The 14023-nt window shown below is 52.1% G+C and overlaps 1 protein-coding gene across 1 annotated transcript in view; it reads right to left on the minus strand.

The window, feature by feature from the left end:
• OPRD1 (opioid receptor delta 1) overlaps window positions 1-4091 on the minus strand; it is a 32471-nt gene extending 28380 nt beyond the window's left edge. The window contains exon 1 of the mRNA XM_072825125.1: window positions 3865-4091. Coding sequence (XP_072681226.1) covers window positions 3865-4091 — 227 coding nt within the window. The remainder of the gene's footprint in view (window positions 1-3864) is intronic.
• Between the last annotated feature and the right edge of the window lie 9932 nt (window positions 4092-14023).

Consider the following 14023-nt stretch of genomic DNA (forward strand, 5'->3'; position numbering starts at 1 on the left):
GGGGTCACCTGTCAGAGATGGGGGTGTGCTAAGCCCTTCACACCCTGTCCTACCCAGCGGGCCACCAGTGGGAACTCTGAGATGCCAGCCCCGCTCAGGGCACTGACCTGACCGCCAGCAAGAGGGGTTGTCGGGCATCTGCTCTGAGCACCCACAGGGTTACCACGGTGGCTGAACTCACACTGAGGGACTAGATGATGCTCTGCCTGGGGACCCAATGTCCCCCCCAAATCCTGCTCATACTTCACAGAAGCATCAGGAACCACAGAACACAATTTTTTGTTTGCTAAGAGCACAATTCCCTGAGGCCCCTCTCGTGCATCCAGAAGGAAGAGTGGGCTTCTCAAGCGGGTCCCTGAAGTATGGAGAGGGCCAGAGTGTGGGGGAGGCGGGAATGGAGGCTGCTTCATGATTCTGAGGTTCTTTGTTCTTAGCTCCTCATCCCTGTCAGGCTTCTGGTCAGAGGTTCTTCCCTCAGCTTCTTACCTCGTTACCCACTCCTCATCCTTCAGCTCCTCAGAGGTCTTCTCTGAACTTTCTGACCAGGTGAGACCCCCACACACCCACCATGGGCTCCCAAAGTCCCCACCTGCTCTCCCATCGCCCTCAGCACTGCTACAAATTCGATTGTTAGATGACTAGCTGATGATCGTCATTCCTCCCACCATGAGGGCAGAGACGGTGTGGTTTTTTTCCTCACCATTGTATCTCAGCATCTAGCACAGTGTATCCATAGAATTTTCCTGAATGAGTTAATTCTTTTCATTCCTTCACATAGAGACAATCCCTTTTCTCAAAGCGGGTAGATGGCTCAGCTACAACACTCACAGCAGCCCCTGACACATCGCTGCTATTCCCTCCTTACAGGGGAAGAAATGAGCTTCAGGGAGGTAAAGCTGCTAACCCAAATACACAGCAAGGAAGTGGCTTTGAACTCAGGGTTTGAACTTAGACATGGTTGGCTTCAGAGCCCCACCTCTGCCCTTGCTTCCCAACCCCCTTCCCACCCCAAGGATTTCTCAGGATCTTCCTTTGGAAACCTGCACCCACCTCCAAGTGCCCGAGCTCAGGACTGACAAGCAGAATTTGTTCCTTCAACCATTCATTCATTCACCCAATCAACTGACTCATTTATTGGTTGTGCCAAGGCCTGCATGAGGTACCAGGAAACCAGACAGATCGGGGGCTTCTCTCCATCCTGGGCTCCCCTCTGTCCACTGCTCTTGGGGCTCTGGCAGCAGAAGTAGAGCACCAGGCAGCGGCCCTCTCCTCAGCCTCCCTGACAGTGGGGAAGAATTAAGCACCAGCCCCATCATTACCCCTCCCGCCCCCCTGGACAGCAGCCTAAAATACCTGGGCCAGAAAATGTGTAGGTTCACAATCCTTTTGTCTCCATTGTTCTCTGATGATCTGGGACACAAAGAGGGACAGAATTTTGCCCCTTTTTCCTTCCATGCAATTCTTTGACTATCCCCTACCCCCGGCAACTCTGGAAAAAGTTCGAGACTTGGAGTCACAAGACCAGGGTCTTAGCTCCACGTCTGCAGCTGGCTGTGGGACCTTCGGAGAACAAATCACCCCACCTCTCTCTAAACCACAGACTGCACATCTGCAAGATGGAGGGGATCATATTGAGGATTCTAATGCCTATCCCACAGGCTTGTAGGTGAGAATTAAATCACTCAGACCCAGAGAGACAGTTATCACATAGATGATTGGCCCAAGAAATGTCTTAGCAACATAGGGACCTATGGGGGACAGCTATGCTGCTTGCAAGATGCATCTGACAATGGGATCTGGGGAAGGTTGGTGGGGAGAAGCCTTAGCAAACTAAGCCTAGAGCATTCCCTGAGCAGACCCTCAGAAGTGAGGGGCCTTCTCCTAGCTCACTGGGAGTGGGGGGCTGTGCTCATCAGCCCAACAGCCAGAGTCTCTGAAGAAGAGACTGGGAATGGGATTACTTCAGCACCTAGAGCTCGCCCGAGGGGGTATGTGCATGGAACCTGGAACTCAGAATCTAATCTACCCTCAGGCTCACCTCAGGACAAGTGCCTCTTTCACCCTCCCTTCTTTAAAAGGCACTAGATGCTAAGGGATCTGGAAATTTCTCCTCTTCATGACACAGACAGCTTCCATTTCCTGGGTCCAGGCACTAGGCTAGCTACATTCTATATGTTTGTTCACTGATACTTTACAAAAACTGTGTTGAAGAAGGTTCTATTATTACCCCATTTTATAGATGAAGAAAGTGAGGCTCAAAGAGGCCACGTGACATACCCAAGCCACAGAGCCAGTTCATGGCAGAGCTGGGATTCATACTCAGGTCGGCCCCACTCTAAAGCCTGTACCACCTCCAACAACGAAGTGGGGAGAATCACTGGCAAAACGCACAGCAAAGATCAATCCTGCCTGTGCCTGGAGAAATTCTCCCACTGTAGCTGGTAATGAGTCACTGAGAGCACAGGAAATTCTTGTGCCCTCCACTCTTCCTGGGGGAGCAAAGATGCCAAAGCTCCCTCAACACCCACACACCCATCCAATCCAACGCCCAACACTCTGTCCTGCAGAGAGCCTAGACTCTGGAATTCAGACTGCCAACTGAGGAGATGGGGTCTCTATCCTTCAGACAAGGAAACTGAGACACATGGGGCAGAAGGTGGGACAGGACGACTTGGGTGCCCACTGAGATGGGCATTGGTGACTGGGCTGAGACCACAGTTCCTATCTCCAGCCTCTGAGTCCACATCTCTCCTGCTGGGTGGCACTACAGCCCAGAGAGGTTTAGGGCTGTGCCCTTGGTCAACCAGCACGGATGACCCATCTCCAACTATCAGTAAATACAAGGGCATCTTTGTTGTTAGAAGGATAGGAGTTTCCTTTCGATCCCTTTTGCCCACGTCTGAGCTAGCAGAACTGGGTCAGGAGGCTGCTTCCAGGCAAGCCGATGATGTTTTGGGATCTGAGAAAGTCCCAGCAGTCTACATAGATACCGAGAAGAGAATTTCGCTTCCTGAGCTGGAGGCACAAACTCCACTCCCGCCCCAACCAACCAGTGCTGCCTGGAGCAGAAAGAAAAGCCTGTGAGAGAAGAGGAGAGAGTGACACGGGGCACTTGTGAGGCGCTGAGGCTTCGCTGAATCACATCCAGGGCTGGAGACCAGATGGCCACTGAGGAGGGAAGCAGAGAACTGACCGGCGGCCCACAGCCGTTGCCCAGCGGACCCAGGAACCACGGGCTCTCCATCAATGGACACACACGCAGGCGCCCAAGCCCAAGGCTCCAAAGCCACCGCCCCCCACGCCCCCAGTGTGCTCTGCTCCCCCTGGATTTCAGGGATTTGACAAGAAACAACACGCTCACATAGTCACAGTCTCATCCAGAGAGAATCGCCCACTGATGGTGCGGGACAAGCACAGCACAGGAACCCCAAGGGGTGGCCATCAAATGGGACTTGGCAAGCGCCCCCACAGCAGCGTGCAGACACCCAAGCACTCCCCTGCCCCCACACCTGCCCAGACGGCTGTGTCCCCCGGCGCCCACTCCCAGGAGGGTTTTGGGGGTCCAAACCTTCAATACATCTGTACTGTCACAAACACAGAATCCCCCGCTGGCAAACTGTGGCAGACACCCTAACTGTCGCCAAAGTATCCCACATCGCCTAGTGCAGAAGCCAGGGGACGCGAACAAACGATCAAATGTTATTCGGTGCCACACACACACTCACACACACTCGCTCCACACGCAGGTGCAGCGTCCTTCTCGCGGTCCGCTCCGGGCGGGCTCCCCTGCGGGAGGCGGAGGCGCGGGGCGCCCGGGGCGGCGGGGCGCGCCTCACCCCGAGGGCCCGGCCGCCGCCGACTCACCGGACGATGCCGAACATGACGAGCACGTTGCCCAGCAGCCCCACGGCGCACACGGCCGAGTAGAGCGCGGTGATGGCCACGGCCAGGGCGAGGGACGAGGCGCTCCGGGCGCCCGGCGGCCCCGACGCATTGGCGCCGGCGCTGGGGAAGGCGCCGGGGAGCGCGTCCGAGGCGTTGGCGAGGAGCGGGGGCTGCAGCTCGGCGCGGGCGGAGGGGGCGGGCTCCATGGCGGCCGGGCGCCGCGTCCCTCCCGCCGTGCGCCCTGGGCGCAGACCCCCGTGCGAGGCGCGCGAGGCCCGAGGCGGCGGCCCCGACGCCGCGGGCTGCAGCGCCCCGGCCGCCCCGCCGGCCCCGCGCCCTCCGCCCGCCCCCCGCGCCCGGCCGCCCTCCCGCCCTCCCGCCCTCGCGCCCCGAGCGCTCTGAGCCCGAGCCGCTGCCGGCTCCTCGGACGCGCCCGCCGCGCGCACCACGTGGCCCGGAGGCGGCCGCCAGTCTGCGCCCGCGACCGGGGGCGGGCGCTGCACCACCGGCTGGGAGCCGGGCCCAGCCCGGCCGGGGAGGCTCCCCACTGCTCCCGGGGCCGCTCCCCGGGCTCGGGCGCCCCCGGACCCCGGCGGGCTCCCCTCCGCACCCTTTGGAGTCAGAAGGGCCTGGATGTGAATCCCGCGTCTCGCCCCCATCCTAACGCGGAAGAAAGTGACCTTGGGCGAGTCACTTAAGCTCTCTCAGCCTCATTTTCCTCGACTGTAAAAGGGGCATCATTGCACCACCTCGCTCAGAGGGGTGTCGTGGACATTAAGATGACCCGCGTAAAGAACTCAGCTCAGTGCCAGGCACACAGTACGTGCTCCATAAATGGCATTATTAGCCATGATTTTCTGGTGCCACATTCATTCGCTCAACAGCTATTTGGGAGGGGGCAAATAAAATAAGAGCCGGTACTACTGGGGATCCATTCGTTAGTGCACGAGACCAGATGTATCTGGGGCAGACGTCCTGGGGTTTACAGCCCAGGAGGGAATCAATCTTAAGATCACACTGCTGAAGACAAAGTAAAGGAAAGCAAGGCGTTCCTGTGGCAGGGCCGGCAAAAGCCAGAGGTCACCATGGGAGTTTGGGGAGGAACTAACTTAGGGAAAAAAACAACTAAAGGACACCACGTGTGCAAAGACCCTGTGGTCGGAGGAACTAAAAGGAGGCCAGGAAGAAGAGAAAGCAGGGAGCAAGCGTGAAGAGAGTGGGATGATGTAGCAGGCAGGGTCTCAAGGACTACCTTAAGGATCACTCTGGCTGCTACAGGAGCACGGGGGGCGGAGCACTTCCTGACCAGTCCAGACCCAGAGCCATCCTCCTTTCTGGGGCTTCTGCCCTTCCTAGAATATTCTCTTCACCAACTATTATTCTGTTCCAGGCACTGTGATAAGCACTTTATTCATGCATCAACCCTTCGGAGTAGATTCTATTATTAGTATGCCCATTTTACAGATGAGAAGACTACGCTGGGTACTATTTTATCCCCTATGGTAATTATTTCTTTTTTTTAAAGAATATTTATTTATTTATTTACTTACTTACTTACTTACTTACTTATTTATTTATGAGAGTAAGAGAGTGAGAGAAAGAAAGACAGATGCCTGGGTGGCTCAGCAGTTGAGCTTCTACCTTCAGCTGAGGGTGTGATCCATCTGGCTCCCTGCATGGAGCCTGCTTCTCCCTTCACTTGTGTCTCTGCCTCTCTGTGTGTCTCTCATGAATAAATAAATAAATAAATAAATAAATAAATAAATAAATAAATAAATAAATAAATTCTTTTAAAAAAAATAAGAGAGAGAGACCATAGAGGGAGGGGGAGAAGCAGGCACCCTGCTGACCAGGGAGCCCAATACAAGACTCTGTTCTAGGACCCTGGGATCATGACCTAAGCTGGAGATAGATGCCCAACCAACTGAGCCACCTGGTGCCCCTATGGTAATTATTTCTATCTGAGCTGTTTCCTCCTTGGGAAAACCAGGCCTGATCGATCCCTACACCAGTAGAGGGCTGGGATCACAATGGATGTTCAGGAAATAATGACTAAATGAATAAAAGTCCCAAGGGGGAATAGAATGGGACAGTATTGGGGTTCCCAAGCTCTAGACTCTGGGGAGATGCTCTTGGCCCTGTGAGTGGCCTTTCACTCATATCACTCTCCAGCTTGAGTCACTCAACTATGTGCAGGGGGCTCTTTCCCTTTCTGAGAAAGAACAAAGCCAGGATTCCTAAGTTCACCCTCCTCTTTGTTCTCTTTGCCTCTCCCAGCTGCTGTCCAAGCCCTTCTACCAGCTACAGCAGACTCCCATCCCCAAGGCTTTCCCACTCAGCCATCTAAGGACTCATCAGATAGGCCATTTTTTTAAGGTTACTTTTTTTTTTTTTTTAAGTAAACTCTACACCAACATGGGGCTTGAAGCCTTGACCTCAAGATTAAGAGTCTCATGCTCTACAGACTAAGCCAGGCAGGTGCCCCCAGATAGGCAATTTTTGTTCTGTGTTTTGTTCACAAGGGTTGCCAAAACTCTCCCTTGTCCCAAAGGGCATGGAACTCTGGTGCCAACAGGCAGAAATTGGGACGAGAAGGAAGAGGGCCACTTTATTAGTGTCCCCCTTTCTACCTCGCCAACAAGCCAAATTTTTTCCTACCTCAGGACTTTTGCACACTCTATTTCTTTCACTTGGAAGGCTCAGCCAATTCTCCAGGCTAAATGCTATCCAACCCTCAAGTTTCAGCTTAAATATTACTTCCCTCATGAAACCTTCACTGACTAGCCCCCATCGACTAGAGTCGGTGCCCCTGTTATTTGTTCTTGTGGCATCATGTACCTCTTCTTTATAGAATATCCACATACTTATTTGTGTGATCATTGGATTTTTGTGTTACACCTTTACAACAGGTCTTGTGTGCTTTTGTACCCCACCTTAGTACAGTCCCTGGTGATCATTGTTACTCGATGATTATTATCATTATTATCATTATCACTATTCGATGAGTAATTGAATAGAAGTCCAAGTCTCAACTTTGACGAACTCCCATTTTGATGAGGCAAATAGATATTGCTGAACATAGGACCTAGGAACCTTTTAAGCAATGAAACCCTTTGCATACATTCTGCAACCACATCCGATTTGGAACTGAAATACTAGTTGCCAGCTCCTCCACCCCACCTCCTCTTGGCTTTTGGCTATCACCAAGCAACTCTACCTAACTCCTTGGCATTACACTTGCCCCCCCCCCCCGCCCCCAACCAAGTCTGGTCTCAACCAGGATTTATTGCTGCCCTATTCTGACTTCATCCCTATCCCCACCCTAGCCCATACTGGGCTGAAGGGAATTTTTAAAATCTGCATTCCACAATGTTTTTTGAGTTCCTCCCCGGTACAGAAATGCTATGGTGGAGGCAAAAGACAGAGAAAGAGAGAGAGTCCCCTGGGGCTCCTGGATGGCATGGTCGGTTGAATGTCCGACTCGGTTTTGGCTCAGGTCGTGATCTCAGGGTCCTGGGATTGAGCCCTGTGTCAGGCTTTCCACTCAGTGGGGAGTCTGGTTGGGGTTTTCTCTCTCTCTCTCTCTCTCTCTCTCTCTCTCTCTCTCTCCCTCTGCCCCTCCCCTGCTCCTGTTCATGCTCTCTCTCTTTCTCAAAAACATAGATCTTAGGGGAAAAAAAGAGTCCTTTTAACCTCTCTGAGCCTTAGTTCTCTCATCTATAGAGATATAGGATTGGGGTGAGGGTTTGGTGAAACAGCAGATGCTCTGCCAATTGAGAAAGGCTACGTGAGCATGAGTTGCCATAAGGAGATGAGTAAGACCATTGCTCTCTTAAAGGAGCTCACAACCAAGAAGCTGGAAAGATATGTAAATGACCAAGTGCATGAGCAAAATAATTGCTAGGAAAACGTGTGCTGTTACAGACTGCCCCTTTTAAGAGTTTGCTTGCTGTCTCTGCTCTCTCATGTGAGAATACAAGTCAGCAGTCTGAAACCCAGGAGAGGGTTCTCACCAGAACCCAACCATGGTGACATCCTGATCTCCGACTTCCAGCCTCCAGAACTCTGAGAAATAAATTCCTGTTGTTTATAAGCCACTCTGTCTGAGCAGCTCAATCTAAGATACATGCCAGGTGCACATGAATTGCCCCCATTGAGGACATTGAAAGAATGCACGGAAACTTGAAAAACAGCTAAAAGGGTGTCCCCAATGGCTGCCCAAGGTGAATACTTTGAAGAGATCACTCTTAATTGGATGTGAGCATTATAGTCTATCTTTAAAAGGCAGTCTCATTTCTGTGGCCTCAATTCATAAATACTCCTATCGGCTACCATTTATAGAGAGCTTACTATGTGCCGGGCAGTGGGCCAAGTGCTTTGAGGAGTATCTCATTTAATCTTCAACAACCCTCTAGGTGTGAGGTTCTACTATTAGTGTTCCATTTGCCAGAGACTAGGTTAGCCACCCAGGTCAGAGCTGGGATGCCATCCATGTGACTTCAGCCAGATCCGTGTGACTTCAAAAGCCAGACCCCTGACCACCACACCACACTGCCTCTCAGTGTGAAAACTAGAAACCGCCCCCCCCCCAAAAAAAAATCCCACAAGAACCCATCACTCCTGTCTCTTCTCAGCAGAATTTCCCCACCGTGGAGGGTGATGAGTCACTCGGAGCTCAGTAAACTCTTGAATCCGACCCTGCTCTCGGAGCAGAGTAGACACAGCCTTCCATGCTTGGGTTACCCAAGGGTTTGGCTCTGCTTGGGGCTTGTTCCCATCCTTGACCTTATGGGGAAAAAAAAAAAATGGATGGGAAATCCTGAGCCAATCTAGGGCATCAGCAGGCGTCAGCAGTGGAGAAACAGAAACCATTGAAGGAGTCAGAGCAGAAAGGAACTCCCTGGGGAAGCTATTAACAATTTAGTATGTGGGAATGTGGCTCCCACCTGCCAAAGAGACAGATCTGCCTGATGGAAAATACTGTGAGTGAGCGCGTGAGCGAGTGAGCGAATAAGCGGGCAGCTCCCCTGGGCTGCCTTTCAGCTCGGCTTCATCTGCAAGCCCCAGGAGGGCGATGACCTTAACCATAACCATAAAATAATAACCACTTGCATTTGCAAAGCACTTCTGACTTTCCAAAGCACTTCCAGATTGATGACTTCATCTTAATCTTGACACCATCCAATTACAAGGGGGAGGTCAGGTTTCATTATCTTCCATTTCTGCTAGGAAGACAGACATCTAGAGAACCTGGGTTAGATACCCAAGGATACGCAGCAGACCAGTGAAGGAAACAGGATTGGCACCATCCATCCAGTTGCCCAAGCCAGAAAGCTGTGAATCCTTGATTCCTCTCTCTCTTTCCCTATAAACCCCACCTCTAAGCAATCACCAAGTCCATTCTTCTAGATAACCCATGGAGCCTGCCTTTGTTCTTCATTCTTACTAGCATCTTCCCAGCCGGACATGTCACCGAAACTACTGAAATGGCTCCTGAAACGGCCTCCCTGTATCCAGGCTTGCCACCTCTGAGCAGTACCATGGCTGTAGGCACCCCATGCTTTCACCTCTATCTCACCAGACCCTTGTACCACCTTCCCCTTCACATGCCATCCTTCAGCCAACAGAAGCTACTGGTGGTTCTTCAAATAACCTGCTTCTCCCACCTCCAGGTTCATCTAAGTAGTGAAGGGGGACGAGGGCTGCCATTTGGGGTCAGACTGGTTGAAATCCCAGCTCAGCCACTTACTAGTTGTACGACCTTGGGTAAGTCATTTAACTTCTTCCATACGCTTCATAAAATGGGGACAACAGAAGCACCTGCTTTACAGCACCCAGCATGTAGGCAGTGCTCAATATGTGTTAGCTACTGCTGTGATGACGGTTCCTCTGCCTGGAACACTCTACAGCAGGCTCCCCAGCCCCTTTGTCACCTAACCCACTCCTACACCCCCATCATGTCTCAGCCGAGATGTCGTTCCCTTCCTGGCTCCCCCAGATCAGTTTATATCACACGTTGTCTGTTCCCCAGAGGCACATCTCCCTCCTGGAAGCACAGTCAGGTCCTGGGTTCCTAGACGACTACCCCACCCAGACATTGCTGGAGAGTCCTGGGTGTGTCCAGAGGAAGAGGGAAAGGAGTGGAAGAGGGAGGGTGGCCACAGCAGGAGAGGGCTGGACCCCCTGAGAAGGAGAGGACGGAGGAGGTTGTAGGTTCCCTGAGTAAGGGCTTTGATGGGTGGTAAGTAAAAGCCTGGAAAATTTCTGCCATAAGTTCAGAGTCAAGGCAGCAGAGCTAAAGGCTCCTGCTTTCACATGGATGCCTGGATCTTGGACAAAGCCCACCTCAGAGGTGATCCAGATGGACAGAATGCCAAAGGGCTTTGCCTCCTGTTTCCTGGATCCTGCAAACCTCAAGGCCTAAACTATCCACCTACAGGACCGCTCCTGTCCAACACCGGATTTTCCCACAACCCTGGTGGGTGGTGGCAGGGGTGGGGGTGGAGTTTCTTTTATTTATGTATGTATGTATTTATTTATTTTAATGATTTTATTTATTTGAGAGAAATAGAGGGAGCACGAGCGGAGGGAGGGGCAGAAGGAGAGGGAGAAGCAGCCTCCCCTCTGAGCACAAAGCCAGACGCGGGTCCTGATCCCAGGACTCCCAAGACCATGACCTGAGCGGTGGTCAGACGCTTATCTGACTGAGCCACCCAGGAGCCTCTTATCTATTTTTAAAAGCATTTTTGAAGCACTGAATGTCAAGGATGAAAAGCGTATACCTGTTGGAAGAAACATCACGACAAAGGTCAGATGAAAATCACAGTCTTCGGAAGAAGGAAGGTGACAGAGAGAGTAAAGCTGCAGAATCTCCCGCCCCTCCTTGCACCAGGGATCAGACCCCTGTGCAGACACTGCGGGCCACCTGCCCGGCATCCGTGTCTTCTGCTTATTGTGCAGCTGAGCTCTGATCAGGGTAGGTGTGTTCCCTTGATCTGGGGGAAAGGGAATGCCTGCCCCACCTCAGGGGGTGAACTGACCTAAATAAATTGTAATCTGTGGTAGGCTGCAAAAACGGTCATGATACTTCAGCCCTTTTTGTGTCTATACCCTTGGCCATGTGACTTTACAGCTCTTCCCATCAAGCAGTGGATCCGTTTCCTACTCCTGTACTTGGGCCGGCTTGTGACTTGCTCTGCCCAAAAAATGGGATGGAAATGACAACATGCCAGCTCAGAGTCTGGGATCTCAAGAGGCCTTGCATTCTTCCATCTGATCTCTTGGAACTCTACCGCTACCATGGAAACAAGCTTGGGCTAGCTTGCTGGATGAGGGACTCATCACCCCATCACCCCCTTTGACAACCAGCCAACACTAGGCATGTGAGTGAGACCATCCTAGACCAGGCAACCCCCAACTGACCCTTTAAAAAATTTTTTTTTAATTTATGATAGGCACACAGTGAGAGAGAGAGGCAGAGACACAGGCAGAGGGAGAAGCAGGCTCCATGCACTGGGAGCCCGACATGGGACTCGATCCCGGGTCCCCAGGATCGCGCCCTGGGCCAAAGGCAGGCGCCAAACCACTGCGCCACCCAGGGATCCCCCAACTGACCCTTCAGTGGACCACAGGCACAATAACAAGACCAGCCAAGATCAGGTTGGGGGGCTGACTCAGATCACAGAACTCCTCAGCTACCCACAGACGGCTGATGGATAATAAATGATTGCGGTTTCAAGCCACTAGGTTTGGGGCTGATTTGTTAAGCAGGAGCCATCATAATACATACTTCCTTACATCATCCTGCATCCTAGGGGTGGATGTGTAACCAATGAGATGTAAAAACAAATCTGCCGATAGACTTTCTTTTTCCAGAATTAAAAATCAAAAGCCCATCAGGAGAAAACTGTTTGCCCAAAGCCCTTTGGAATGCCATATGATGCCTGGAGCTGTAGCAGCCATCCTGCAATCATGAAGCAGTAAACATGACCATGAAAAGCCAGTATGGGTGAGATTGTCAGTGGAAAGACAGAACGAGCCTGCATCTTTGGTGATGTTGTTGAACTCTAAGTACACCAGCTCTGGCCTGCCTGCATCAAGACTCCCAGCCATGTCTTTTTGTTACTTAGAGATTAAAGCATTCCTAGAGGATGCACCCATGTGTGGGGAACACCCCAAGAAGAGAGACACAGAAATAAATGAACATGGCCTACTGGCATGAATACATATTTGTTTTGAGTCTGGGAGGTAGAAATCTGTGATTGAGAGCAGGGACTTTGCATTTGAACACTGAGTCTGCTACGTGTGAGTTATGGGACTCTGGATAAGTTTACCAACTTCACCAAGCCTCCATTCCTCGTCTATTAAGAGGAATTGATAATATCATATTTTACAGGATTATGAAGAAGATAAGTGGGGCAAGGCAAATACGGAGCTTGTTGCAGTGCCTGACACATTGGAAACGTTTGCTAAGCTCCCATCCTAGGGAGTACTGTTATCACAATAACCGTGTTCACATCAACCTTCCCTTCTCAGTGTGAAGCGGAGGGACCCCAGACTGAGACAGAGCCATCCCTGGGATTTGGCCAACGTCAGGTACACGTACTGAAGAGTGGGCTGGGTCCTGCCTGGAGTTGATTCGCAAGCGTCACACTGCAGGATTTGCTGGGGAGTGAGGTAGAAGGGACCTTGTGTGAGAGCAGCAGGAAAGGGACAGTGGCTGGGAGGACAGTGAGACAGGCTGAGTTCCCAGCCCAGAGCCAACAAGAGCTGCGTGAATCGAGGCTGGGGTGTTGCAGGCGGAGGACGACGGGCCTCTGAGGTGTGGGGCTCCGGCAACCCAGGCGGTCAAGTGTGATCTGGTGGGGAGAAAGGCCTTCTGGAGACCTCTTTATATTTATTTTTTTGGGCAGCCCGGGTGGCTCAGCGGTTTGGAGCTGCTTTCAGCCCAGGGAGTGAGCCTGGGGACTGGGGATCGGGTCCCACGTCGGGCTCCCTGCATGGAGCCTACTTCTCCCTCTGCCTGTGTCTCTGCCTCTCTCTCTCTCCCCTCTGTGTATTCTTGTGAATAAATAAATAAAAAATTTTTAAACTATTTTTTAATTTTATTTATTTATTCATGAGAGACAAAGGTGGGGCAGAGACACAGGCAGAAGGAGAAGCAGGCCCCATGCAGGGCACCCAACATGGGACCCGATCCCAGGTCCCCAGGATCATGCCCTGGACCAAAGGCAGGTGCTAAAGCACTGAGCCACCCAGGCTGCTCTTTTGGAGACTTCTACTTGTTGAACATGCACGGTGCCTCCGTGGCCTGCCTCCTGGGGGACAGTGAGGGAAGCACAGGACAGCAGAACAGACAGGTTGCCTGTCTCCTGTTTTTTCTACCAAGCTGTCATTTCCTTAGACAACAAATCAACCCTTGCCTTGCCTTTCTCTACTTTTTTTTTTTCCTCTGCTCATTCCCTTCAGCTTCCTGCCCCATCCCAAGCCTCCTCCTACCTCCATCTGGAGTTCCCATTCCCTGCTACTGGAATCCCTAATGCCACCTCTGCCTTCCGTCCTCCTCCGCCACCCGCAGCATCACCCTCGGGAGCGTGGAGGCTGCCCATGTCTCATCTGCACGCTCCGATGCTGAGAGTATTAATAACTGCTTCCAGGTGACCTTGCAGATCACTACTCCCTACTGGCAAGTCCTAGTCTCCTTCTTCCACAATATCCTTCCCCCCCCTTCTCCCATCCATCCCTGACCTCCCTGGCCTCTCTGGCCTCTCCCCACAAAGCCTGAACAAAACCCTGAACCAGTGAGGGGTGCAGGGGAGCCAGATGAGTGCCCACAGCCCCAGCCCTCATCGAAAGTCCTACCCTCAGAGGCATCTCTGTCTCCTTAAAGGGCCCTCCGGCATGGGGTGCTGCCTCCTGGCCAGGCCCCAGAGCCATTCTGGTAGCCAGGCAGGGTGGTGTGCTGAAACAGACAGCTTTAGGGGCCCTGGGACCAGATGTACAGAATTGTAGAACTGGGAAAAAAAATAAAGCTTAGGCATCATCTAGTCCAACCCTCCTTGGGTTTATAGAGAAAGATGCTGAGATCCAAAGCGGTGTAAAGGGACTGACAGCAAGTGAGTAGCAGAGTCAAGATCAG

Source organism: Canis lupus, chromosome 5, assembly GCF_048164855.1.
Source record: "Canis lupus baileyi chromosome 5, mCanLup2.hap1, whole genome shotgun sequence".
Taxonomy (NCBI): Eukaryota; Metazoa; Chordata; class Mammalia; order Carnivora; family Canidae; genus Canis; species Canis lupus.